This window comes from Cervus elaphus, chromosome 12 (assembly GCF_910594005.1).
Source record: "Cervus elaphus chromosome 12, mCerEla1.1, whole genome shotgun sequence".
Classification (NCBI taxonomy): domain Eukaryota; kingdom Metazoa; phylum Chordata; class Mammalia; order Artiodactyla; family Cervidae; genus Cervus; species Cervus elaphus.
Genome location: NC_057826.1, coordinates 73,648,763 through 73,673,730, shown reverse-complemented (window position 1 = coordinate 73,673,730; position 24,968 = coordinate 73,648,763). Strand labels below are relative to the sequence as shown.

General features: G+C 49.5%; 1 protein-coding gene across 4 annotated transcripts in view; it reads left to right on the top strand.

The window, feature by feature from the left end:
* TEP1 (telomerase associated protein 1) overlaps positions 1-21,274 on the top strand; it is a 44,547-nt gene extending 23,273 nt beyond the window's left edge. Inside the window, exons 14-55 of one of the 4 annotated variants that reach the window (XM_043919382.1) lie at positions 237-395; positions 564-641; positions 2,118-2,245; positions 2,576-2,635; positions 3,538-3,696; positions 4,660-4,836; positions 5,010-5,130; positions 5,676-5,800; positions 6,049-6,162; positions 6,259-6,376; positions 6,526-6,714; positions 6,844-7,019; positions 7,104-7,260; positions 7,370-7,549; positions 7,950-8,042; positions 8,311-8,443; positions 8,584-8,734; positions 8,985-9,118; positions 9,304-9,392; positions 9,648-9,762; positions 10,533-10,773; positions 10,952-11,075; positions 12,000-12,124; positions 12,241-12,340; positions 12,547-12,702; positions 12,847-13,059; positions 13,292-13,445; positions 13,563-13,775; positions 14,492-14,652; positions 14,918-15,031; positions 15,996-16,103; positions 16,485-16,617; positions 16,700-16,776; positions 16,881-17,013; positions 17,158-17,294; positions 17,709-17,833; positions 18,775-18,918; positions 19,068-19,164; positions 20,121-20,226; positions 20,333-20,538; positions 20,669-20,773; positions 21,042-21,274. In XM_043919382.1, coding sequence (XP_043775317.1) covers positions 237-395; positions 564-641; positions 2,118-2,245; positions 2,576-2,635; positions 3,538-3,696; positions 4,660-4,836; positions 5,010-5,130; positions 5,676-5,800; positions 6,049-6,162; positions 6,259-6,376; positions 6,526-6,714; positions 6,844-7,019; positions 7,104-7,260; positions 7,370-7,549; positions 7,950-8,042; positions 8,311-8,443; positions 8,584-8,734; positions 8,985-9,118; positions 9,304-9,392; positions 9,648-9,762; positions 10,533-10,773; positions 10,952-11,075; positions 12,000-12,124; positions 12,241-12,340; positions 12,547-12,702; positions 12,847-13,059; positions 13,292-13,445; positions 13,563-13,775; positions 14,492-14,652; positions 14,918-15,031; positions 15,996-16,103; positions 16,485-16,617; positions 16,700-16,776; positions 16,881-17,013; positions 17,158-17,294; positions 17,709-17,833; positions 18,775-18,918; positions 19,068-19,164; positions 20,121-20,226; positions 20,333-20,538; positions 20,669-20,773; positions 21,042-21,164 — 5,751 coding nt within the window. In that variant the 3' untranslated portion in view covers positions 21,165-21,274. Of the gene's footprint in view, positions 1-236; positions 396-563; positions 642-2,117; positions 2,246-2,575; positions 2,636-3,537; positions 3,697-4,659; positions 4,837-5,009; positions 5,131-5,675; positions 5,801-6,048; positions 6,163-6,258; positions 6,377-6,525; positions 6,715-6,843; positions 7,020-7,103; positions 7,261-7,369; positions 7,550-7,949; positions 8,043-8,310; positions 8,444-8,583; positions 8,735-8,984; positions 9,119-9,303; positions 9,393-9,647; positions 9,763-10,532; positions 10,774-10,951; positions 11,076-11,999; positions 12,125-12,240; positions 12,341-12,546; positions 12,703-12,846; positions 13,060-13,291; positions 13,446-13,562; positions 13,776-14,491; positions 14,653-14,917; positions 15,032-15,995; positions 16,104-16,484; positions 16,618-16,699; positions 16,777-16,880; positions 17,014-17,157; positions 17,295-17,708; positions 17,834-18,774; positions 18,919-19,067; positions 19,165-20,120; positions 20,227-20,332; positions 20,539-20,668; positions 20,774-21,041 lie in introns of those variants that run through there. The other 3 variants (XR_006343885.1, XR_006343886.1, XR_006343887.1) reach the window with 3 other exon arrangements.
* The last annotated feature ends 3,694 nt before the right edge of the window (positions 21,275-24,968 follow it).

Below are 24,968 nucleotides of genomic sequence, written 5' to 3'. Positions count from 1 at the left end.
TCTTTAGTTGCAGTATGTGGGATCTGATTCCCTGACCAGGGATCAAACCCGGATCCCCTGAATTGGGAGCGTGGAGTCCGCCACTGGACCACCAGAGAAGTTCTTGAAACTATCTCAGTTGGGGGACTTTGTCCACTTTTCCCTAACCAGTGGAGACATTTGGCCTCCAGATTTGCGTGGGCAAAGTGGATTCTAAAATAAGGGAGCCTGTTTCATCCTGATGCTTGTCCAATCAGCCCCCTCTGAACTATGTGCTGCTGTTGATTGCGATGATGATGGCACGGACAGAGCAGGTGGAGCTTTTGCTGTGTGGAGGGGGCATTGTGAAGACTGCTGTGATTAAGGCAGAGGAAGGCATCCTGAAAACTGCCACCGAACTCCAAGCTCAAGTCCAGGTCAGACACTCACCCCCACCTTGCAAAACTGCATAGCCAGACAGAGGCCTGGGAACAGCTAACTTCAGGAAAGGCTTGGATCTACTCAGTTCTGAAGATTAGCAGACTACAGTACTTGTTTACTGACCATCTCCCGTGCAACTTCATGACGTGAGTTTCTTCCTTCAGAAGTCAGATGAAAACTGTGAACAGTCCCTGACTACTTTGGGGAAGCACTTGCTGTCTCTGGCTACTCAAAGGGTCCCTGTGAGTACTGCCCCTTCCCTGAGAAACCCTCCCTTCCTCCACGTTTTCCTCCACACGGATGTATCTCATTTTTCAAAGCTTCTTTGCAACCTATGCACAATACACTGCTGACTGCAACCCCCTACTCAGTGGTATGCTGGTAAATATTTTTTTTATGCTGGTAGATATTTGCCTCCAATAGCAATCTAGAAAAAAATCAGTCTTGGTTAATAGCTTTTGCTAATTTCCATGGTGTAAATACTCCTTCCATGACTGATTTCAAACTACCAACATTTTTCATTGACAACAGAGTTAGAAAGAGTTGTTCAGTAGCACACCTTTATTTAGTAATTCTGTAATATATATAGCATGAATGTAAATAAGGTCAAGAGTATTTAGTGATAAAATGTGGTAAAATAATTAGGAAGTGATGATGTTTTAGTATTTATTACTTTGTTTTTAATGTAATTTATTTGATTGTGAGCTTATACAATTTAATATTTGATGGTGGCCGTATTTAACAGCTGGCTCACAGAATTCCTATAACTTTGACAGTCAGCTCTTATGAGCCTAAATGTGCCAGTTGCACACTGCCCTTATCCCAAACTCCACTTTATTTTTTATTTTTGTTAAAAATTTAATATAATTTTTAAAGGTTACAATCCAAATACAGTTGTTATAAAATATTGACTATAGTCGCCATGTTGTACAATACATCCTTGAGCCTTTCTTACATCCAGTACTTTCTTTCTTTCTTTTTTTTAAATTTATTTATTTTTATTTATTTATTTATTTATTTTTAATTAATTTATTTATTTTTATTAGTTGGAGGCTAATTACTTCACAACATTTCAGTGGGTTTTGTCATACATTGATATGAATCAGCCATAGAGTTACCCGTATTCCCCATCCCGATCCCCCCTCCCACCTCCCCACCCAGTACTTTCTATCTCCCACCCCCCACCCCCATATTGCCCACCACTGGTAACCACTAGTTTGTTGTTCATATGTGTGAGTTTGCTTCTTTTTTGTTTTATTCTCAAATTTGCTGTATTTTTCAGATTCCACACATAAGTGATACCATATAGTATTTGTCTTTGTTCTGTCTGACTTATTTCATTTAGCACAATGCCCTCCAAGTCTACCCATGTTGCTGCAAATGGCCAGTTTTCCTTCTTTTTTATGGCTGAGTAGTATTCCTCTGTGTGTGTGTGTGTGTGTGTGTGTGTGTGTGTGTGTGTGTATCACATCTTCTTTATCCATTCATCTGTTGATGGACACTTAGGTTGCTTTCATATCTTGGCAACCCCTAACTCCACTTTGATGCTCTTCAAGTCAGGGTGAAATGACTTTTCCCACCCTAAGTACTCTCCAGAAAGGCCATTTACACCCATCTCAGAGTTCTCCTAGTTCCTCTGCCCTCAGAGATCTTGTCTGTTGATATCCTGAGCTCTTTGGCACCTCCCTGGTCTCAGACCTTCCCCTTTCATCTTACAGGTGGACAGGGTCATTGTCTTTGGCCGAACTACAAATGAGAAACTGATAAATGCAGCCAAACAGCTTTTCTGGCAACATGTGAATCCCAAGTGCCTCTTTGTTGGTGTTCTCCTAAGGGCAAGTTACCTGTAAGGGCGCTCGTGTTCCTTGCTCAGTGCCAGCAGATAGTGATCCATATTTCCTGTCTGTCCCTACTAAAGCTTGGGATACTCCCACTTGCCTGGTCCCTCCCCATTTCTGCCTCTTAACTCTGTTGCACTTCTAGTGCTAGAACCTTCTCTGAAGTCTTCAGCCTGGCTCTGCACCCCTTTGTGATGGTCTGCCCCAGTTCTAGCCTAGCACAGAACCCTGTTAAAGGTGCAGAGGTGGGGGTGGTGGTCCATCCTAGGGTGTTAGGGGGCAGTGACTCTGTGTTCTTGGCACTGTTTCTGACTGCTAGTGACTTCTTTCTTTGCCAGAAGTACTGATTTGAATCCCAATGATGTGACACTCTCAGGCTGTACTGATGGGATACTGAAGTAAGTATAGCATCGACATTGGAGAGGTTGGGGGCTTTGTTAGAATATCTTTTAGAGATTATCTGTGGCTTCTGCTCTAACCACTTCTATTTTTAAGCAAGATAAAAGATTATTCTGCTTTTACAGCTGCCGAGGCATGGCAGCAACATAATGTTACAGGTACCTGGTCATCTTCTATCTGTTGCTCTACCATTTTAAAATACTCTTCTTCTGTTTCATAGTTCAAGATGGCTGCTACAGCTCCAACCATCATTTTTGTGTTAATCTAATAGGAAAGGAGAAAAGGGAATATATGAGATTATACTGTTTGCTTTTAAGGGTACCACTCAGGAGTTGATCCCATCATTTCCATTCATTCTCTGAAGCCTCATTCCATTCCATTTCAGAGGAAATACCATGTTAACTTTATTTATTTATGCCTGATCTACAGAAATCTTTGTTCTTTGTTTTTCTCTGCACTATTAGGCTTCCCATTTATTTGTTTTCTCCTCTGCCAATTCCTTTGGATGCCACCCATTGCCGCATGTTAGGAAGCCTCATGCTCCTCCCTCCCCAGGGAGCTTTCATGGCTGGTACAGAGCTAATCAAGCCCAGAGCTGATCAGCTTTAATCGTTACACCTTCATTCAACCCAGTTGCCTCTGGTCCACCAGAAAGCCCGTTAACCATGCACACAGAAGGGACTATATCTGGTTTCTTCTCTGTTCCCTTATTCCTCTGGTTCTGCTTCCTTCCTTATTTTAAATCTATGTTTACTTTTTATGGTAATCTTTCTAAAATACTCTGTTTAACTGGTTGACCTAATTTAGCCATATCTTTGTCCCTTGCCCCCTTGGAAGACCTTCCTGATTCCCTCTCACTCTGCTATTTTGTTCTCATTTATTTTGTCACCCTTTATTTAAGGTTCATTGCAGAACGTGGGGCCTCCCGGCTTCTAGAACATGTAGGCCAAATGGACAAAATATTCAAGATTCCACCACCCCCAGGGAAGACAGGGATCCAGTCTCTCCGGCCACTGGAAGAGAATACTCCAAGCCCCTTGGCCCCTGTTTCCCAGCTTGGGTCAGTCTGTTTTTTATGCCTTTGTGAACTGGGAGGGGCTTTAGTTGAAACCTAGATAAACTCAAGTGACAAATTCTGGCTGTTGAGATGCTGCTTGTTCTTTTTGCTGAGGAACATTTCCTCTTCCCAGGCAGGGGTTTGTCTAACACAGATGGTGAGCATGCCCCTTACTGCACTAGGGAATGGGGGTTAGAAGGTGAGGCGGGCAGCAGGCACCAGGGCTCAGACAGAGGGCTTAGAGGCCCGGGCCATGGCTATCTCATCCTAGCTTTGCCAAATAGTAGCTGAAGTTTGGGCTAGTTGCTTGATGTCTTAAGCTGTAGTTTCTTTCATTTATTTCTTTTTGGTTGCACTGGGTTTTTTCCTTGCTGGGTGTGGGCTTTCTCTAGTTGCAGCTGGTGGGGTCATTCTCTAGTGGCTGTATGCAGGCTTCTCATTGTGGTGGCTTCTCTTGTTGTGGAGCATGGACTCGAAGCCCACATGCTTTAGTAGTTGTGGTGTGTGGGCTCGGTAGCTGCGGCTTATGGGCTCTGGAGCATGGGCTCAGTAGTTGCGCCTCACAAGCTTAGTTGCCCCATGACATGTAGAGTCATCCCGGACCAGAGATTGAACCTGTGTCCCCTGCAGGCAGATTTTTAACCACTAGGGCACCAGGGAAGTTCAAGCTGTAGTTTCTTGATCAGTAAAATGGAGAGAATGATTGTGTTTACCCCTCAGTGCAACTTGGGTCCATTTCATGGGCAGGATAGTAGATGCATAATAATCATTGCTGACACAAGAGGGGTACACGAGGAATAGCCAGTGGGATTTAATTTCCAGGCTCTGCATTTGAGGTTACAAGCCTGTTATTCACTGGAGGCCGGTTGGATACCCCCTGCCATCTGTTGTACTTGGCTCAGCAGGGTGAGGGGTGGTCACAGCCCTGTCTATGGGCTGTGAGGCTGACCCCTGGTTTACCGGCAGATGGCGAAGCATCCGGCTTTTCATTTCCTCCACTTTCCGGGACATGCATGGGGAGCGGGACCTGCTGCTGAGGTCCCTGCTGCCGGCACTGCAGGCCAGAGCGGCCCCCTACCGCATCAGCCTTCATGCCATCGACCTGCGCTGGGGCATCACAGAGGAGGAGACCCGTCGGAACAGGTGTGGCGGCCGCTGAGAAGAGGGGCTGGGTTGGAGATGAGGGGCTTGAGTGGCAGCAGGGCTGGGGCTGCAAGGGTGGCTGAGGACTGTGGGCCAGAGGTTCTTTTTGGATGCTATGGGATGTGAGCCGGGCCCCCTCTCCCTGACACAGTGCTCCCATAACCTTCCTGCAGACAGCTGGAAGTGTGCCTCGGGGAGGTGGAGAACTCACAGCTGTTTGTGGGGATCCTGGGCTCCCGCTATGGCTATGTTCCCCCCAACTACAGCCTCCCTGACCATCCTCACTTCCGCTGGGTAAGACAGACACGCTTGGGGCAGGGGTGGGAGAAGCCACGGTGTGTCTCGAACCCCGGGACTCTGCACAGGCAGATCCTTGAGACTTGAAGTGAAACACAGGCAGAAGGTTCTGTGAGTGACCAAGTCCTAGATGAGGGAATTCCTTTGGGAAATACCTCTGGGTTGGCCACAGGATGTGAGAGGTAGGCGGTAGGTCTGATGAGGCTTTGCCATCCGACAGAGCTGGGTTCTGATCTCTCTTCTGTCATTGTGAGGCTTAATGGAAAATGGTTTATGCTAATCTAGCCTCAACTTCTTCCTGTATTAAAGAGAAACAGTGATGTCTACACTGAAAGGTTATTATGAGAGTCAGAAATCAAGAATGCTCAAAAAATGTTCAACCTGTGAGAGGCATTCAATAAATGTTAGCTATTAGCTCTATTTTTACTGGCTAGTGTCTGGAGAGAGAGGGGAACATTACCGAGGTGAAGGGCCCCGGGGTCATGGCAGGTCTCACGGGAGGGTATAGTGTGACCAGGACGGAACCCACCTGCTCCCTGCAGGCCCAGCAGTACCCTGCAGGTCGCTCTGTGACAGAGATGGAGGTGATGCAGTTCCTGAATCGGGGTCTCCGCCTGCAACCTTCTGCCCAGCCTCTCCTCTACTTCCGGGATTCAAGCTTTCTCAGGTACCACCACAGAAGGCCAAATAGGCTCAGTGGGCGTGTCTTCTCTCCCTAACGTTCAGAGTACAAGAGGGGGGCCTAGGATGGAGAAGCAGGAATCAGAGAGCTTGCCTTGCAGCTGAAGGCAGGAGATCTCCACTGGAGCAGTTTCTTGAGGAGTTTCAGGGAACCACAGCCAGGTCTGGTGGCTGGGGGTGGAGAGATGCTTTGGTCTGAATCCAGTCCCACTCTTGGGGTGTCTTGGTGGTCAGCTCTGTGCCAGATGCCTGGAAATCGGACTTTATTTCTGAGTCTGAAGAGGCTGCCCATCGGATCTCAGAACTGAAGAGCTACCTGAGCAGACAGGAAGGGATCACCTGTTGCAGGTGAGCTGGGAGAGGTAGGGGGCACCTGCCTGGAGAGGTGCGATGAGGAGTGGGCCAGGCCTGCTCTGACCCTGCTGGTGCTCGCTGTGCCCACAGATACCGCTGTGAGTGGGGCGGTGTGGCGGCTGGCCGGCCCTATGTCGGGGGGCTGGAGGAGTTTGGGCAGCTGGTTCTGCAGGATGTGTGGAGTATGATCCAGAAGCTTTACCTCCAGGTCAGCAGACGGGATGGTGGCCAGGGGAGTGGAGCGGGGAGGGGAGGGTGGTCCTGGGTGGGAAGTGACTTGGTGGGGGCTGTAAGTTTTAGGCCTCGGGTCCTGAGGAGCCTGGAAACATACACAGTCACTGCCCCATGTGCCCTCAGCCCGGGGCCCAGCCGGAGCAGCCAGTGCCAGATGACGACTTGGTCCAGGCCAACTTTCAGCAGCTAAAGAAGCCGCCGAGTCCTGCCCGACCACGCCTTCTTCAGGACACAGCGCGGCAGCTCACACAGCACCAGGGGAGGCTGAGCCTGGTGACCGGGCAGTCGGGACAGGGCAAGACCGCCTTCCTGGTACGGGGTCCCAGAGGCCTGGGCGGGAGGGAGGGAGGGCTGTGTGTGCTCAGGAGGGCTAAGGAGGTGGGGCACAGGAAGCTGGTGTGTGTGAAATGTGACCGTGTTTTCTGTTCTCTTCCCCCTCAGGCATCCCTCGTGTCAGCCCTGCAGGCTCCGGATGGGGCCGCGGCGGCCCCCTTAGTCTTCTTCCACTTTTCAGGGGCCCGCCCTGACCACAGTCTTGCCCTCACCCTGATCAGACGCCTCTGTGCCTATCTGCATAGCCGACTGGAGGAGCCAAGTGCCCTCCCCAGCACCTACCGGTGTGTTTCTCCCCCGCCTAGACCGGCCTGTTGACAGCCCCTGACACCACCCCCGCTGACGCTGGTCCTCTGGTCTGTACACAGGGGCCTGGTGTGGGAGCTGCAGCAGAGGCTGCTGCCCAAGTCTGCTCAGTCCCTGAAAACTGGCCGGCCTCTGGTGCTGATCGTCGATGGGGCAGACAGGTTGGTGGACCAGCGTGGGCAGCTGATCTCGGACTGGATCCCAAAGACCCTTCCCCGGGTGAGTGTGAGAAGGAGGCGAGGTGGGATGAGGCAGGGAGAGGGGCTTCTCCAACAATATTCTCCCCGCTTGCCTTCTCCATTGCTTCCCTTTTGCCCAAATCCCACAGTGGGTGCACCTGGTGCTGAGCGTGTCCAGTGATTCTGGCCTGGGGGAGACCCTTCAGCAGAGTCAAGGTGCCCACGTGGTGGTCCTGGGGCCTCTGGAGCCGCCTGCCCGGGCCCGGCTGATGCGAGAAGAACTGGCCCTGTACGGGAAGCGGCTGGAGGAGTCACCGTTTAACAACCAGGTTGGGTCTAGGCTGGCGCTGGTAGATGTGAGGGGTGAATCTGGGAGCTGGGAGGATCTGAGTGCTGAAGCTACCAGCGGCCCCGCACAGACCAGCTCCTTCATTTTCTCAGGAAGTCTGTGCGGGGGAAGAGGACTGTGATTGCTGATAATATTACCTGGTCCCTTTCCCCTGCTGAATGGCTGTGGTTATCTATCTGGGTGGGCTGAACCAGCGGGTGCGGCGGGGAGAGTGGGGTGAGCTGGGCAGAGCAGTGCAGGGCAGAGATAGCTGTGTCCTGAGTGACACCGTGGGTCTCTCCCCTGTGGGGGCTCTCAGAGGAGAAGCTGCCCCGCATGGGGCTTGGGGGGGGCGCGGGCCGGCTCTCTGGTCCAGTGCTGAGTCCTCTGAGTCTCATCAGATGCGGCTGCTGCTGGTGAAGCGGGGCTCAGTCCTGCCGCTCTACTTGCGCTTGGTCACCGATCACCTGAGGCTCTTCACGCTCTACGAGCAGGTCGGTGGAGGATGTGAACCCTCCCTCCTCATCTTCTGTATCCTAACCCCATTTCCCATTCTCCATTCAAGCTCTTCATCCCCATCCCTCACCCCTTCCCACCCTCCTCCTTCGCCAGTCCTCACCCACGCCCCCAGCCTGCTTCCCTCCCACCAGTGTTTCCTTTTATCCCTTCCCACGCTTTTCCCTGCTGCCCCATCTCCTACCCACAACCTGCTGCCTCTCCCCTTCCCTGCACCGACGGAGGCCCCTCGCGCTTCTCCCCCAGGTTTCCGAGAGGCTCCGGACGCTGCCGGCCACCGTCCCTCTGCTGCTGCAGCACATCCTGGGCACTCTGGAGCAGGAGCATGGCCCCGACGTCCTTCCCCAAGCCTTGGCCACTCTTGAGGCCACACGCAGTGGTCAGCGCTTGGAGTGGGCTCAGGGGTTGGATGACCTTGGTTCTGTTGGGATCTCAGCAAGCCATGCAGGGAGTGATGAGGGATTAGGTGGGGATGGGTATGCTGCCCGGTTTAGGGCCTCAGCGAGCTTGGGTTTTCAGGTCTGACCGTGGACCAGTTGCATGGAGTGTTGAGTGCCTGGCGGATCCTTCCCAGGGGGAGCAAGACCTGGGAAGAAGCAGTGGCTGCTGGTAACAGCGGGGACCCCTACCCCATGGGCCCATTTGCCTACCTCGTCCAGAGTCTGCGCAGGTACAAGTGCCCCCACTGAGCTCCCACTGACCTGTGCCTCCCCATCTTTGAGGCAGGGCCCCATGTGACCCTCTCTCTTCATCCTCTTCCTCGCTTGGTATAGCCCCTGACACTGGTCTCCAGACCCTGGATGGCCGTCACTCAAGTTACCACTGTTTGAGGTGGGACTGGGAGCCCACCTCTGTGCCAGGCTGCTCACTGACAGGCCTTCTCCCTCTTCTCTTGCCTTCTCTCCCTCACACGGGGTCAGTTTGCTAGGGGAGGGACCCCTGGAGCGTCCCGGCACCCGGCTCTGCCTCCAGGATGGGCCCCTGAGAACGGCCGCCAGGTGTCGTTACGGGAAGAGACCGGAGCTGGAGAAGACAGCACACCTCCTCACTGCAGGTGACTGCGGCCCGGTTAACCCCCGGGGCATTGAGCGTGGGGCCTGGCGCTCCCCATCGTCTGGCCTCCTCACCTGCCGCCCCAGTGAGGGGATGGTTCTCGCTGTAGCCTGAGGAATGTGATCTTTGGAGATGCTTCAGGGCCGAGCTCATCTCAGTGTCTCTTCCTGTGACCCACACTTGCAGCTCAGCTCTGGAAGACGTGTGACCCTGATGCCTCAGGTACCTTCCGAAGGTGCCCTCCAGAAGCCCTGGCAGACCTGCCTTACCACCTGGTTAGTCCCCAGATCCCATCGGCACCTTCTCCCAAGGAGCTGCTTTGGCCGTTCTGAGCCCCCACTTCCCCCAACTGCCACCATCGTCCCCACACTCTGTACGTTTCTTCTTTCAGTTTTCCAGCCCTCCTCCTTCAGATCCTCTGTCCCAGCTCCTAAGTCTTAAGTGTCAGCTGCACAGGCAGGGTCCAAGACTAGACTATCCCTCCTCACCAGCCTTGTCACATCCCTAATGAATCCCGTCTGACTTTCCAGCTCCAGAGCGGGAACCGTGGCCTTCTTGCCAAGTTCCTCACCAGTCTCCACGTGGTGGCCGCACACGTGGAACTGGGTCTGACCTCTCAGCTCCTGGAGGCCCACGCCCTCTACGGTGAGATGAGTTACGGGGTGGAGTCTTCTCCAAGCTGTGGGGTCCTGGGTGTGTTCATGGGGTCCTGCTCAGAGGGAGGTGTAATGGAAGGAGCAGTTGATTTCTATTCCTAGGTGAAAAATGCCACCAGGGTAAGCAAATGATTCTTAGGAGACCTTTTACTCAGCTCTCTTAAATTTTAGCGGGCGTAAAATTACTTGGGAAACTTGTTCAAATCGCTGATGCCTGGGTCCTCAGATTTGGCTTCCTAGGTCTAGAGTGGGACCGAAAGCTTTGTACTTTTTTAAAAAAAATAATTTTATTTATTTATTTATTTTTGACTGTGCTGGGTCTTCATTGCTGTGTGGGCTTTTCTCTAGTTGCAGTGAGTGGGGGCTACTCTCTAGTTGCTGTGCGTGGGCTTTTCACTGCGGTGGCTTCTTTTGTTGCAGAGCACAGGCTCTAGGGCACGTAGGCTTCAGTAGTTGTGGCTCCTAGGCTCTAAAGCACAGGCTCAGTAGTTGGGGCACACGGGCTTGGTTGCTCTGTGGCATGTGGGATCTTCCCAGATCAGGGATCGAACCCGTGTCTCCTGCATTGGCGGGTGGATTCTTTACTACTGAGCCACCCGGGAAGCCCAGCTTTGTAGTTTTAACAGATGTGCCTGATCTGGGACCAGAGGGCCACACTTCGAGACTTAGCATTTTGGACACATCATATGATTGACTTGGTGCCGGGGTTCATGGGGGTCAAGGCTGTCTCCACAGTGATACTCTGCATCTCTTTTCTAGCTTCTTCAGTCCCTGATGGGGAACAGAAGCTTCCTGAGGCTGATGTTGCTGCATTTCACACCTTCCTGAGGCAGCAGGCTCCCATCCTCAGCCGGTATCCACTGCTCCTGCACCAGCAGGTAGCCAACCAGCCTCTGGACTCGCCTCTTTGCCGCCAGGCCCCCCGGCTCTCCCAGCGACAGCACCTCCGGCGCATGCTGCGTTGGCTTAATAAACCTCAGACCCTGGGGCACCAGCAAAGGTAAAACCCTTGACCCCAGATGCTGACAGGCCCTGCCAGAGAGCGAGCTGCAGCCCTCTCTGAAACTAGAGAATAAAGAACAGACTGGAGTCACCAGTGAGAGGGGACTTCAGGCACAGAAGTGCACATCCTTCCCCTGATCCCTCATTTCCACCTTTTCTTGCTATTTTTTCTGTAGCTCCAGCCTGTCCCTGGCAGTTTCCTCCTCCCCCACAGCTGTGGCCTTCTCCCCTAACGGGCAAAGAGCAGCCGTGGGCACTGCCAATGGGACGGTTTACCTTTTGGACCTGAGAACCTGGCAGGTATGACACTCAAGGAGGGGCAGAGTTTATCTTCAGAATACCTCCCAGCCTGCCCCGAAGCCCAAGACAAGCCAAATCTACCTGTTATCACCCTGTTAGATTCAGCAACTTTACTTTCACATCAGATCCCAAGGGCTTGGTCAAAAAATCAATCCTGCAGCAAATGCTTACTCTGTACTTTCCTTTGACGGCAGTGTGCTAAGCACTGCAAGAAACACAGGACTTAGGACATTGTCCTGAGTGTGTCTTTGCCTACCAGGTGGTTAGTTTTGTTGAAATTTAAGGCACAGAAGGTTAAAAAGGGAACCAGAATGTGGCCATGTGACATAGATAAGAACTAAGTGAACTGTGCAGGTTCTAGAGGACATAGGATGAGAAGGGCAGGTGTTCCGGGTTGAGTGTGGAGCCTGGGCACAAACATCGGGGGGAACATTTCCTTAAGCTGCTGGCAATGATTGTAGTGGCGTGTAGGTAAGGGAGGGTCCTAGGAGATGAGGCTGGAGAGGTGGGCCCCCCAGCCACAGTCACTCTCTCCTCTTCCACCCATGTCAACCCCCCTCCCCCATATATATGTATGTGTATAGTGTCGTTCCCAACTCAAACCAATCAGAATCTTCTGTGACTTGGGGATGCTTATGGGGTTTGAAATGGGGGAGACGATGTGACCTCACTTGGATCATGAGGTCCCACTTGAACCTGTTCAAGCTTGGCCTGGGTCTGGTGAGGGGCCCAGAACTTTGCACTTTTCACAAGTATCCCTGCTGTGGGGCCAGAGGGCCATAATTTGAGACTTAGCAGGGACTGTAGAGAGCCAAGAGCTTCAGCCCTTCTAGCCATCACCTCATTCCTGGTTGGGGCTTGGGGGAGCTGGACATGGGGTGGTCAAGGGAGTGCCCTGAGTGACTTCTCCGCTTGCTGTCACAGGAGGAGAGGTCGATGGTGAGTGGCGGTGATGGGGTTTCCTCTTGTTCATTCCTCTCGGACAACACCCTCTTTCTAACTGCCTTTGATGGGCTCCTGGAGCTCTGGGACCTTCAACATGGTTGTCGGTAAGGGGCCCCCATGCTTGGCGTGAGGGCCCTCCCTGTTTGTTTGAAGCCCAGGGGGAGGGGAATGAGAAGGGAGGCTGTGGCCAGGGGACCCTGACCTTATCTCCCTGGGGTAGGGTGCTCCAGATCCAAGCTCACCAGTACCAGATCACCGGCTGCTGCCTGAGCCCAGACCGTCGGCTGCTGGCCACCGTGTGCCTGGGCGGAGGCCTGAAGGTAACAACCAGGGGCCTGTGGTGGTGAAAAGGGCCCTAAATGTGGCATCAGCCCCATGAGGTGGCTCTCTCAGTGGGGCAGAGGCTCTGACTGCTTGGCCTGCTGGGGGCTGGGGAGTGGACGAGGTGGCCCCTGGAGCTCTGGGACCCAGCAGCTCAGGCATCTATTCAGCATCTCGTGCCCTCTTCCCCTTCTCTCTCCTCCAGCTGTGGGACACAGTCCGAGGGCAGCTGGCCTCCCAGCACACCTGTCCCAAGCCCCTGAACTGCATTGCTTTCCACCCAGAAGGACAGATGATAGCCGTTGGCAGCTGGGCTGGCAGTTTCAGCATTTTCCACATGGATGGGCTCAGAGTCACCAAGGTGAGAGGAGCTGGGTGGCCCTGTGGCGGGAAGCACGGGAGAGTGGAGTGGAAGGTGGGGAATGGCAGGCACTTGCATCCTGGCTCACCCTGGGTTTGCGTTGAGAGCAGGCCCTGCCGTTCCAGTCTCTACCTCTTCGTGTAGGAACTGGGGGCCCCGGGAGCCTCTGTCCGTACCTTGGCCTTCGGCGTCTCCGGGCGGGTTGTGGCCGTGGGCCGTCTGGACAGGATGGTGGAGCTGTGGGCCTGGCAGGAGGGGGCACGGCTGGCTGCCTTCCCTGCCCACCAAGGCTTCGTTGCTGCCACCCTCTTCCTGCGAGCTGGGTGCCAGTTACTGACGGCCGGAGAGGATGGCAAGGTCAGGTTACCCAGAGCTGGTGGTGGGCTACGAGGCGGGGGCGGCAAAGGCCTGGAAATATTTGTGTGAGGGTGGGGCCTTTGTCGAGGAGTCTAGAGGGGCTTGGCTGGAGAGCTACAGGGAGAGAGCTGTGGCTGTGTGCACAGAAGCTCTCCAGACGAATTTCTGGAGGGAGGACTTATGGGGCGGAGAAGAGGGTGGGTTATCTTTAAGCCCCTTTCTCGGCCCGCAGGTTCAGGTGTGGTCCGGGTCTCTGGGTCGGCCCCGTGGGTGCCTTGGTTGCCCCCACCTCTCTCCTGCTCTCTCTGTGGCTCTCAGCCCAGATGGCGATCAGGTAGCTGTTGGGTACCGAGCGGATGGCATTCGGATCTACAGAATTTCTTCAGGTACCGAAGGGAGGAGGGCTGGAGTCTTTGAGCCTGGAAAGAACCCCCCCACCTCTGTCCCTGCCCTCCTCTGGCCCCCTGTGCAAGCGGCTTACTCTCTTGTGTCTTATTCTCTAGCTTCCCAGGGGGCGCAGGGTCAAGCGCTCGATGTGGCAGTGTCCGCTCTGACCTGGCTCAGCTCTAAGGTGTTGGTGAGTGGTGCCGAAGACGGGGCCCTGCAGGGCTGGCTGCTCCAGGGGGGCTCCCTTCAGTCCCTCTGGCTCTTGTCCAGACACCGGAAGCCTGTGCTGGGACTGGCCACCTCCCAGGAACTCTTGGCCGTTGCCTCAGGTACAGTGGGCAGGCTTGTGAGTCACTGTTCCTTTTAAATATATGAACACATTTCTTCAGTTCATGTGTATATGTGTGTGAAAATACACCTGTATAACTTTTTGTTTCTTTACAACTTTCAAAGTGCTTTTATTTACTGTTTTTAAACTTTATTTTTAATATGGTAAAAATCACATAAAACATACCATTTCAACCATATTCGACTGTATTCAGAGTGTTTTAAAATGCATTTAGCTTGCATAATCAGCCTAGACTGTTTTCTTCTTGTTCCCTAACGCTGATTCTGGGATGCCTTTGTAATCCCTATAACCCTGTGAGTTTCTGCCCTGTGGGGATTTTGCTGTGTGAAGGGACGGGTTTCCCATAGGAGGAGAGAGGGAGATGTCGAGGTGAAAATGCAGGATGGCCTTAGTCCTTTATAGGTAGGAGACTTGGTCAGAGTGACACTGAGCACTTTAGCAGAGGTGGGTGTGGAGGTGCAGTTAGAGAGAGAGAACTGCAGGGCCGGAGCTGGGTGTCCTGACATTCCTGTCCTGTGATCTCGCATGGGACAGACCTGTGTCCCAGGCCTCAGTGTGACTCACGGAGTCCCTCCCTTGGAGCTGTGCCTTCAGACATCATCCTCAGCCCCCAGGATTGCCTTTGTCTTTGTCTTTCCAGGCCTGTCTCACTTCCTCTTTTCAAGAAATCTTCCTCTCTCCCCATTTCCAATGCAGAGGACTTCACAGTGCGCCTGTGGCCAAGGCAGTTGCTGATGCTGCCACAAAAGACAGAAGACTTTCCTCGTAGCACTGAGCTCCGGGGACATGAGGGCCCTGTAAGCTGCTGCAGCTTCAGCACTGATGGATGCAGGCTGGCCACCGGGGGCAGGGATCGGGTGAGTCTCAGGAGGATGCACCCCTGGGCCCTCCTCCCCCTGGATCTCCAGCCCCTTGGAGGCCCACAGCCCCTGGATTCCCTAGCAGCTCACTTCCCACTGCTTCCTCTGGCTTTTTGCTTCCTAAATCTCCTGGTATGGATCTGCCCACCTGCCCTCCTTTGTTATGCCCTCTTTCCTTGAAACTTCTTACCTGAGATGGCCCTGCTATTCCTACCTCTTTCCTACTATCCTGACGACCCCCTCTCTTGGTACCTGTATCCAGAGCCTGCTCTGCTGGGATGTGAGGACACCCAAAGCCCCTGTTCTGATTTGCTCCTTCTCTGCCTGTCACCGAGACTGGGTCACTGGCTGTGCCTGGACCAAAGACAGCCTCCTGGTGAGTGAAGGTGTTGGGATGGTACAGGCCTCAGCAGGGTTCCTGGGAGAGGGAAGTCAACACTCTCTACCTCGTCCTATTCCTAACACTCATTTATAATAATATAGTATTAATATAGTTTTCTAACACCCAATATAATAGAGCACTTATTGAGCACTTAGTATGTGCCAGACATTTGACTAAGCCCTTAGCATGTATCGCCTCATATAGTCTTTACAACACACTGTAAAGAAGTTACTGCTATTCTTTCTATTTCATAGACAAGGATATTGAGCTCAGATAGATTAAAGACCATTTCCAAGCTCATGTAAATGAAGAAGCTGAGCCGGTAAACTTTATGATAAGAAAACCCATGCTCTTACAGGAACACAGAGCTGTCTCTCTAAGGACTTAGGATGCCCTGTTCCTGCAGGAGACGTGTATTGCTATGATTTCTTTGGTCTTAAGTGAAAAATCAGTCTCAAGTTATGCACTCAGGGTTGGTAAAGCCTAGTTTCCCAACGTAGAATCACTGTTGTTCTCAAAGAGAAATGAGTAACAATTGAATAGATTTGCCATAGTCTGTCTTGGCTTCTAGGCATAGATCTCTCCTGGGTGATGCAGACTTCTCACCTTTGTCAGGGTGAGACAGAGTTGTTGACTGACATTACGTTAATAACAAGGACAGTAGCTACTATTTATTCAGTGCTCACTATGTACCAGGCAGTGTATTAAGTCCTATATATAGATGCTTCAGCCCCATATCAGTAGGTACCCTGTCCTTATCCTGGTTGAATAGATGAGAAATCTGAGGCCCAGAGAGATGAAATGGTACCAAGTAATGAATGGTGGAACTAGGATTAGACCGCAGGACGACCATTGCTCTTAATCACAAGGCTTACTGCCCTGCATCCTACGTTATAAGCCCAGAGAGATGCTGGAGGGGTGATGGTTAAGTCTACTCCTCTGCCCTCTGGCTCTGCAGATCTCCTGCTCCAGCGATGGTTCTGTGGCCCTGTGGGACCCAGAGTCGAGACAGCAGCTTGGTCACTTCCTGGGTCATCAGCATGCTGTGAGCGCCGTGGTGGCCGTGGTGAGAAGGCGGTGGAGAGCTCACTGGGGGTCCCTGGGAAGGTTAAGGGGACTTTGGGAGGCTGGATGCACTGGGTCTCTAATCCTAAGGTCAGAAGAAGTACCAAGAGTGAGATGCTTGGGCCCGAATTAGACCAGGGTTGGGGTGTTGAGGCTGAGGCTTGGTGTGAGGGGAGGGACAGCATGAAGACACAGTATCCTAGTGTCATGACCTTGTGGCAGGACGGCAGCCCTGAGCCCCCTGGTCCCACTGCCGGGGTGTCCTCTTTTTTTGACAACAGCTTCTCGGCCCTTAATGCTCAGCCCGCCCCTTTGTGATGGGAACCATAATTCCCATGTCCTGCTCAGCGTGACTCTTCTCTGATCCTGTTTCCTGGGGCAGGAGGAGCACGTGGTATCCGTGGGCCGAGATGGGACCTTGAGAGTATGGGACCATCAGGGTGTGGAGATGACCAGCATCCCCGCTCACTCAGGACCCATCAGCCACTGTGTGGCTGCTCTGGAGCCCCACGCAGGTAACGGGGTATCAGCCTTTTTGGGTCCCCGCTGCCTCTTCCCTCCTCCCCTTCTTCTGACTCAGCCTCTGCATCTTACCAGCCGGTCAGCTGGGGTCAGAGCTTCTGGTGGTGACTGTTGGATTGGATGGGGCCACACGGTTGTGGCATCCACTCTTGGTGAGTTCCCTGAAAGGACCGGGCTGGGGGCCGTGGGAGGGGGTAGTGGGACAGCCCCTGTTGTGTCAGCTCTTCACTCTTCTGTCTCCATCCTTCCCTTCCAGGTGTTTCAAACACACACTCTCTTGGGTCACAGTGGCCCAGTCAGCGCAGCTGCTGTTTCAGAGACCTCAGGCCTCCTGCTGACCGCCTCAGAGGATGGCTCCCTACGGCTCTGGCAGGTGCCCGAGGAGGCAGGTGAGTGAGGTGTGGAGAGAGGCAAGGTGTGAAAGGGGGGTGGTGTGTGTAAATGGGACCAAGAACATCAAGGGTAGCCTGCTCTCTCCTCTTGTACCCCAACAGTGGTCCAGCTCCTAATGAATCACTTCCTTTCTTCTCCAGATGACACATATAGACCTAGGAGTCCTGCAGCGATCACTGCTGTGGCCTGGGCCCCAGACGGTTCTGCAGCAGTGTCTGGGAATCAAGCTGGGGAACTGACCTTGTGGCAGGAAGCTAAGGCTGTGGTCACAGTACAGGTGAGTGGAGTGAACTTCAGTTTTATGTGAATTCTGCCCTGGCTGTGTATCTGGTGGCATGTGCTAGGGTCAGAGGTTGTGTAGAAGCCTGGGGGTGGTGGGTGTGGACAGGTTAATCCTGGTTCCTCAGAAGGGTGTTCATTGGAAGGACTGATGTTGAAGCTGAAACTCCAATACTTTGGTCACCTGATGCGAAGAGTTGACTCATTTGAAAAGACCCTGATGCTGGGAAAGATTGAGGGCGGGAGGAGAAGGGGACAACAGGATGAGATGGTTGGATGGCATCACCGACTTGATGGACATGGGTTTGAATAAACTCCAGGAGTTGGTGATGGACAGGGAGGCCTGGCGTGCTGCGATTCATGGGGTCGCAAAGAGCAACTGAACTGAACGGAACTGAACTGTGTTCACTAGGCTCCGGGCTGCATCAGTGCTCTGCTTTGGTACTCAGCACACACCTTGATTGTTGTCAGTGCTAATGAAAAAGTCAGCGAGTGGCAAGTGGAACTGCAGATGGGTTCAACACCCAGAAATGTCAGGTGAAATGAGGCAGCTGGGTTAATGGATATGGTAAAACCTGGGATTTTCTTAAATCTCTCCCCTTTCTTTCTGAACTCGGTCAACAGAATATTAGTAAGCAGGGGAAAGGTCCCTGGGAAATTGTTTTCTGTTCCTCATTAAGTCAATTAAAATAATAATTATCAAGTTTTTACTGTATGCTAAGTTCTGGGCCAGGCAGCATGAACCAGATTGAAATGAATTTTTATTTAAGGGAGCTCACAGTAGTAGAGTATGAATATAAGTAAACTGCTGACAACATGTGGAATGATCACTGCTGTAATAAATTATGTAAAATTCCTGGGGCTGCAGAGTTTAAGAAATTTACTGTTTACAAGAGTGGCTGTTTGAGATTGGGCTCAAAGTAAGGGCAGGGAATGGTGTTTTAGGAAGAGGAGATAGCATTAATAAAAGGCACAGGGGTGTGAGAGTGCATGGTGTATTCTGAGTATAGCTCAGAATTTTGAGCAGAATAATTATCTGAATTTTAGAAAGAGAACTCTAGTGGCCATGTGGAGGATGGATAGTAGTAGGGAGATACTAAAGGTAGGGGGACCACATTTACAGGTGATGCTATAGTTCCAGGAAGACATAACATAGGCCCTAATCTGGGCAATGGGGATGAGATGGAGAGGGAAAGATTGAGGCATGCGTTGAAAGTTGACTCTGCAGTGCAACTCGATTAGTTGCAGGTCAGGAGGGAAGGAAAGGACAAAAATGTTAGAGATTCCTAGTTTGAGCGATTAAGGTGATAGTATGATAAATACTAATATGAGAGAAACAGAAAGAAGGCAATTTGTAGGGATGGTGATACATTTTGTTTTGTACTATACTCCTGAGGAATTCATGGGGAACTGAGGAGCCCGAGAGACGTGAACTAAAGTAGACTCTTTCTTGTCCATGTGCCCTGTTTGAACTTCAGTCTTCGCCTGAACCGAGTTCTTCAGGAGGACTTAGGTTTCCTGACAAGTGTAGGCCTGGCCCCTGATGGTCACTCCCTCATCTTGGCCAAAGCGGATTTGCGGGTGTTGCACATGAAGCCAGGTGATGAGCCCTCTGTAATCTGGTAAGACCCTAAGTGCTGTTTTCTCTTAGGCTGGAGAAAAAGGAAAAGTGGGTTAGTGGTGACCCTGAGGTTGGGTCTAACTAAAACAAACATTGGGGTCTTATGCAGGGGTGTTCCCGGACTTAGCCTCTTCCTTTCTTATGAACCAGGGAAAGTTATTCGGAAGATCCTATGATGTTGTCCACCCACCAGGACTATGGGGTGTTTGTCCTGCAGTCAAGGAAACTTCAAGTTCTTCCTTTTTCAGTAAGTTCTGTTTGGGCGTGTGTTAAAAGAACCATTTGTTCAGGACTACTATTTTAAAGTCTTGAGGGCATGACTGAGTAAAAGAGGAAGGAAGGGAAAAGCAGTTGGTTTCAAATCTCCTTCTCTTCCTTCAACTGGAACTCTACTGAAGAGTGTTTTATATTGGGTTTCCTTGTAAGATTTCACTGATACAAAAGAAGATTCTAGTATTTAAAAGAATTGTGGGAAACCATAAACCTAGGTGGGTGCTCAGTAGCTTAGCCATTCTGACTCTTTTGAGACTCCATGGACTGTAGTCCACCAAGCTCCTCTGTCCATGGAATTTTTCTGGCAAGAATACTGGAGCTGGTTGCTATTTCTTCCTCCAGAGGATCTTCCTGACCCAGGGATGAAACCTGCATTGGCAGGTGGATTCTTTACCATTCTGCCACCTGTGAAGTCCCTATACTACCCTTCATCTTAGCCGAAAGGCTGAGAAGTGATCAACCTAGGCATTTTCTTAATTGCATTATCTTCATGTCTCTTGTCTTGTCACTATGTGTAGTAGTCTGGAACAATACAGACATATCTCATAGACATTATACCAGGTGAAAGAAGCCAGACACAAAAGAGTACATATATAATTTCACTTAAATGAAGTTCAAGAACAAGCAAAACTCATTTATAGTGACAGAAGTCAGAATATTGTTGACTCTGGGGGTGGTGATAGGGTAAGGGACATGGAGGCAACTTTCCAGGGTGGTGGAATGTACTATGGCTTGATTTGGGCAGTAATTACATGGATGGATACATGTGTAAAATTTTATCAAGATGTCCATTTAAGATTTGTATACTTTACTGTATCATGGATACAATTTTGAAAATTCTTGACCAGCCCAGAGCAGAAAAGAGTTACTTTGTCTGGGAAGCAGTAAATGATACAAGTAGTCTAAACAAAATGCTCTGTCCTTTCACAGGGGCAAAAGGAATTAGGAGAGTTTGAAGAGTGCCTGGAATTTGATCTGAATTTAGAGAATCCCAGTAATACCCTCATATCAGTAACTCAGGCCAAACCTGGATCTGGTGAGTGGTGTTGGGAGGGCCCAAGGAATCCAGAGATGGCCTTAGGGAGGATAGTGGATTCTTCAAAGTCTAAGACCTGACTCAAATTCTGCCCTTGAAATGGCAGAGTCCTCATTTTTGTGTGCCAGCTCTGATGGGATGCTGTGGAACCTAGCCAGATGCACCAATGAAGGAGAATGGATCACAGGTAATATCTGGCAGAAAAAAGCAGAAATGCCTGCAACTCAAACTTCAGAGACAGAGTCATGTATATCTACTGACACCTATAGCTGGTCAACAGTCACAGAGCTAAAGACACAGCAACGTAGAAAGGTGGGTTTGAGGGAAAGGTCACAAGATATTGGGGAGGAGGCTGTAGGTCTGACCCAGCAAATTTCTCTGCTCCCTTGACTGAGAAGGGTCCTTCTAGAACTCACCACACCTCTTCCTCTTCCTCTCTAAGATCCACTCAGGCCCTGTCACAGCTCTCCATGTGCTGCCTGAGTTGCTGGTAACAGCTTCAAAGGACAGAGATGTTAAACTGTGGGAGAGACCCAGTATGCAGCTGGTAAGTGTGTGTGTGTGTGTGTGTGTGTGTGTGTGTGTGTGTGTGTGTGTGTGTGTGTGTGTGTGTGTGTATGGAGGACAAAAGGGATGTCAGAGAGCAAACCTGGGGTAAGGAAAGACAGAAGATCAAAATTGTTTTCTTCTCTCCTTCTTGCAATATTGTGTAACTAACTTGTTTCTAAACAAAAGTCATTGGTGTGGGAGACAAATAAGTCAGTAAGAAGGCCCTAGGCTTGTAGCCCTCATCTCCCGTTTTTGTTCCATTGTAGCTGGGCCTGTTCCGATGTGAAGGGGCAGTGAGCTGCCTGGAACCTTGGCTGGGTCCTGACTCTACCCTGCAACTCGCAGTGGGAGACACACAGGGCAATGTCTACTTTCTCTCCTGGGAATGAAGATCACTACTCAGGGTGCGGAGGCTGCTTGTGCTAGAGAGGCAAAGCCTGAAGACCCCAGTGGCTACTTTCTTGATACAATTATATGAATAAAGGGACAGAAAATCTCAGAGTCCTGCCTGTGTTCTCATGTGGATTTGGACCAAGAGGGAAGAATATGGATGTTCTTATGTATCTTTTCTGAATTTACATTAATCCTTACTAGAACTGTAAGAAAGTGAAGCAGATCTTTGATAGATATTCTTTGAAATTAGGCTTTAGAATTCTTGTGTCATTTGCTGGCCCCAGGACCCTAAGGGATGACTCCTCCCAGGAGGAGGTATGAAAGTGATGTTGACGAGCACTTAGGCTGAACAGATATCTGAAGACCTCTCACTTGTTCAAAGAGGAAGAGAAGGAAGAATGAGTCAGCTGTCTCCTGTCTAGGGCACTGGGAAAGAACTAGGATTGAACCAGGACACCACTAGTTTCCTCTCACAGAAACAGCCCGTCTACTCAGAGCCAACAGCCCAGGTGAAAGGTGAGAAGCCAGGATACCGAGAGCAGAGTGAGTCTCCTGGCTTTCATAGACACTAATGGACCCGCGGCAGCCACTTGACTTGCAAGCATTAGTCAGTATAGTAATTTGCCTTCTTGGAAGAGATCACAAAATGGTCATCTTTCAAATTGCAGGTCACAAAGATTAAAATGAGTTGAAAGGTGAAACAGTGCATACACACGGACTAGCTGTGAACTGTGACCCTCTTAGGTAAAAGTTCTCCAACCTTGTATTCTTATCATCTGTTTTATGGGAGAGGAAGTTACCTGAGTCCCTTTCTTTCTAAGGGTTATGGAAGGGTTTAGGATCTTCTGTGTCCAAGAATTTGAGGACTTGTATATGATAAGCTAGTGCTATTACAGGATTTTATCCTGGGTTTGTAGGGTTCTTTCAGAGAAATACCACTGCACTCTGATGTAGAGTTTTCAGGATTTAGGGAGTCGAGGGGTACCCAGTTTTGTTCTTACTTTGCTCTGAAATCACCTGAAGAATTTTATCTTATTTTTACCAAAGCCTCATATTCTTCCTCATCCTAAGGATAAAGACATGAGGAGTGCCAACAGCTGATGTCTTAATTATAGGTCATGCTTCTATCATTTCTCATGTGCCTCATGCAAGGGCTCTAAATATGCCTTCTAGACCACCTGTTCCACTGTACCTTGTGACTGGAAGTCCAAGTTAAGGTAATTTGAAACCTATGATTCATAATACTACCCAGAAATGCTACAGAGAACCATGACACAGCATCATCCAGAAAGTCGATGGTTTCAATCTTTGCCTTTTGTTCCCCTGAAAGCATGGGCCAAGGACAGGAGGAAGCCCTAGATGTCTGTCTTCCAAGTTCTAAAAATTCTATCAAAGTTCCCCAGCTGAATCTGGAGGTATGGGGCTGGAGAAAGTAAAGTCTACTTGCTCAGTTAAGACTCGGTCTTATTGGCCAGGTCCACATGAAGGGCGTGTTCTTTCTTGAAGATATACAGTGAGGCCAAAGTATAATTGCTGTTAGTGAAGACAAGAACAGACTCTAGGTAACAGTAAATATGCACCCAAGGGAGTTGAAAGGACAATCAGCTTGGGTTTTACACTGAATATTTTTAAAGTATTATTTTAAATAAAGAGGACATTAAAAATTATTATTATATTTTATTTTTTGGCCTTGTGGGACCTTAGTTTCCAGACCAGGGATTGAACATGGGCTCCCTGCAGTGAAAGGCCAGAGCCTTAACCACTGGACCACCAGGGAAGTCCCTGCCTTAAATATTTTCTGAGTTCCTAGAGAAGAGAATTTCAGGATTGTGATGAGTTCCACAATGACAGTCACTGGATTGTAGGATCCTCGCACACTGGAACAGTCTCTTCTCCTGCACGTGTGCTAAGTCAATTCAGTCATGTCTGACCCCATGGACTGTAGCCTGCCAGGCTCCTCTGTCCATGGGATTTCCCAGGCAAGATTATTGGAATATATTTAATGTCAGATGAAACCTGGACTCTGTTCTTCAGTTAAAAATAATAAATATGAGGAACTGATAGCATTTTATTAAAAAAGGAAAAAACCACTTGTCGCTGCTAAATCTTCTACCTGGAAATGAAACATGGCTTCCACTCATATTTTATATATGTGAGCAAAGCAAGTCACATGGTTCTACGAGTGTCAAAGGGGAGGGAAGTATCATCCTACCATGTACCTGGGTGGAGAACTGGGAACCAGACACAGTCATCCCCCAAAGAACCTGTGTTGATGCTTTTTCCAGTAGAATGACTTTTAGTCCTTAAAAAAAAAGATCATTTAAGATTTACAGAGAATCTTCTCACATACCCTTCTTCACTCGGCTTCCTCTGTTAACATCTTACATAACCAAGAAATTAATGTTGATATAATATTATTAATTTGGATACGGATTTGGATTTTTCCACTAATGTCATTATTTTGTTCCGGGGTCCAATCCAGAATACCACATTGCATTTAGTCATCATGGCTGCTTAGTCTAATCCTGCAGCTGTGCCACTTTCTCAGACTTCCCAGTCTTCACATTTTTGGAGAGTTCTGGTCAGGGGTTTTGTAGAATCTCTGTTTGGCTTTGCTGTTTTTTTCTCATGAATAGATTAAAATTATGAATTTAAGGGAAGAATACAAGAGATGATGTGCCCTTCTTGTTATATCATATCAAAAGCAATCATATCAACATGACTTATTACTAGTGATGTTAACCTTGATCATTTTTAAAGCTGAGGTGATATTTGCCAGATATTTCTCTTACGGTACCATTTTCATCTGTTTGTTAGAAGCAAGTCATTAAGTTTAGCTCACACTCAAGGGGAAGGGGACTAAACCACTAAGGGGGAGATATATCAGAGAATCTGATAATTGCCACAAAATCAATACATTTTGAGGTAAGTTTTTTTTAGACTATGCAAATATGCTGTTTCATTGATTTTTTAATATTCATCCATGAGCAATTATTACTGTGATTTTCTAGTGATGATTTTCTATTTCCCCCTTCTATATTAATTGAAATTCTTCTGAAAGAAATATTTATCCCTTCTTCCCCACTTATTTATATGTTGGTTGAGTCATTCACATATCAGTATGGACTCCTGAATATCTAGGGGAGCCTGCTGTATTTTATTACTCAAACATCATAGTATGTATATATCAGTGCAACTTTTTCTGGCCACTATTTATAAAAGAAAAATGTGTATCACAGAAATTCAGCACAGCATTTTTGAGATAATTCATTTTTACCCCTTTAAAGTGTGCAATTCAATGTTTTCTAGTATATTCCAACACTGCAACTATCACCACTAATTCCAGAACATTTTCATCACCCCCCCCCCAAAAGAAACATTGTACCCATTAGCAATCACTCCCCTTTCACTGGTTCTTTCAGCTAGTGGCAATTGCTCATCTACTTTTTATCTTTATGGATTTGCCTATTCAAGACATTTCATATAAATGGAATCATACAGTGGCCTTCTATGTGGCTTCTTTCACTTAGCATGTTTTCAAGGTTCACCCATTTTGTGGCATATATCAATACTTTATTCCATTTTATAATAATACAATAGTAAAATAGAACAAATAACACAATAATATTCCATTGTATAGATAAACCATACGGTGTTCATCCACTCATCAATGGATAGACATTCTGGTTATTTCCATTTTTTGGCTATTACAATGTTGCTATCAACAGTCATGTGCAAGTTTCTGTATAAACGTTTCTTTTTAATTCTCTTAGTTATATACTCAGGTATAATTGGTAGAA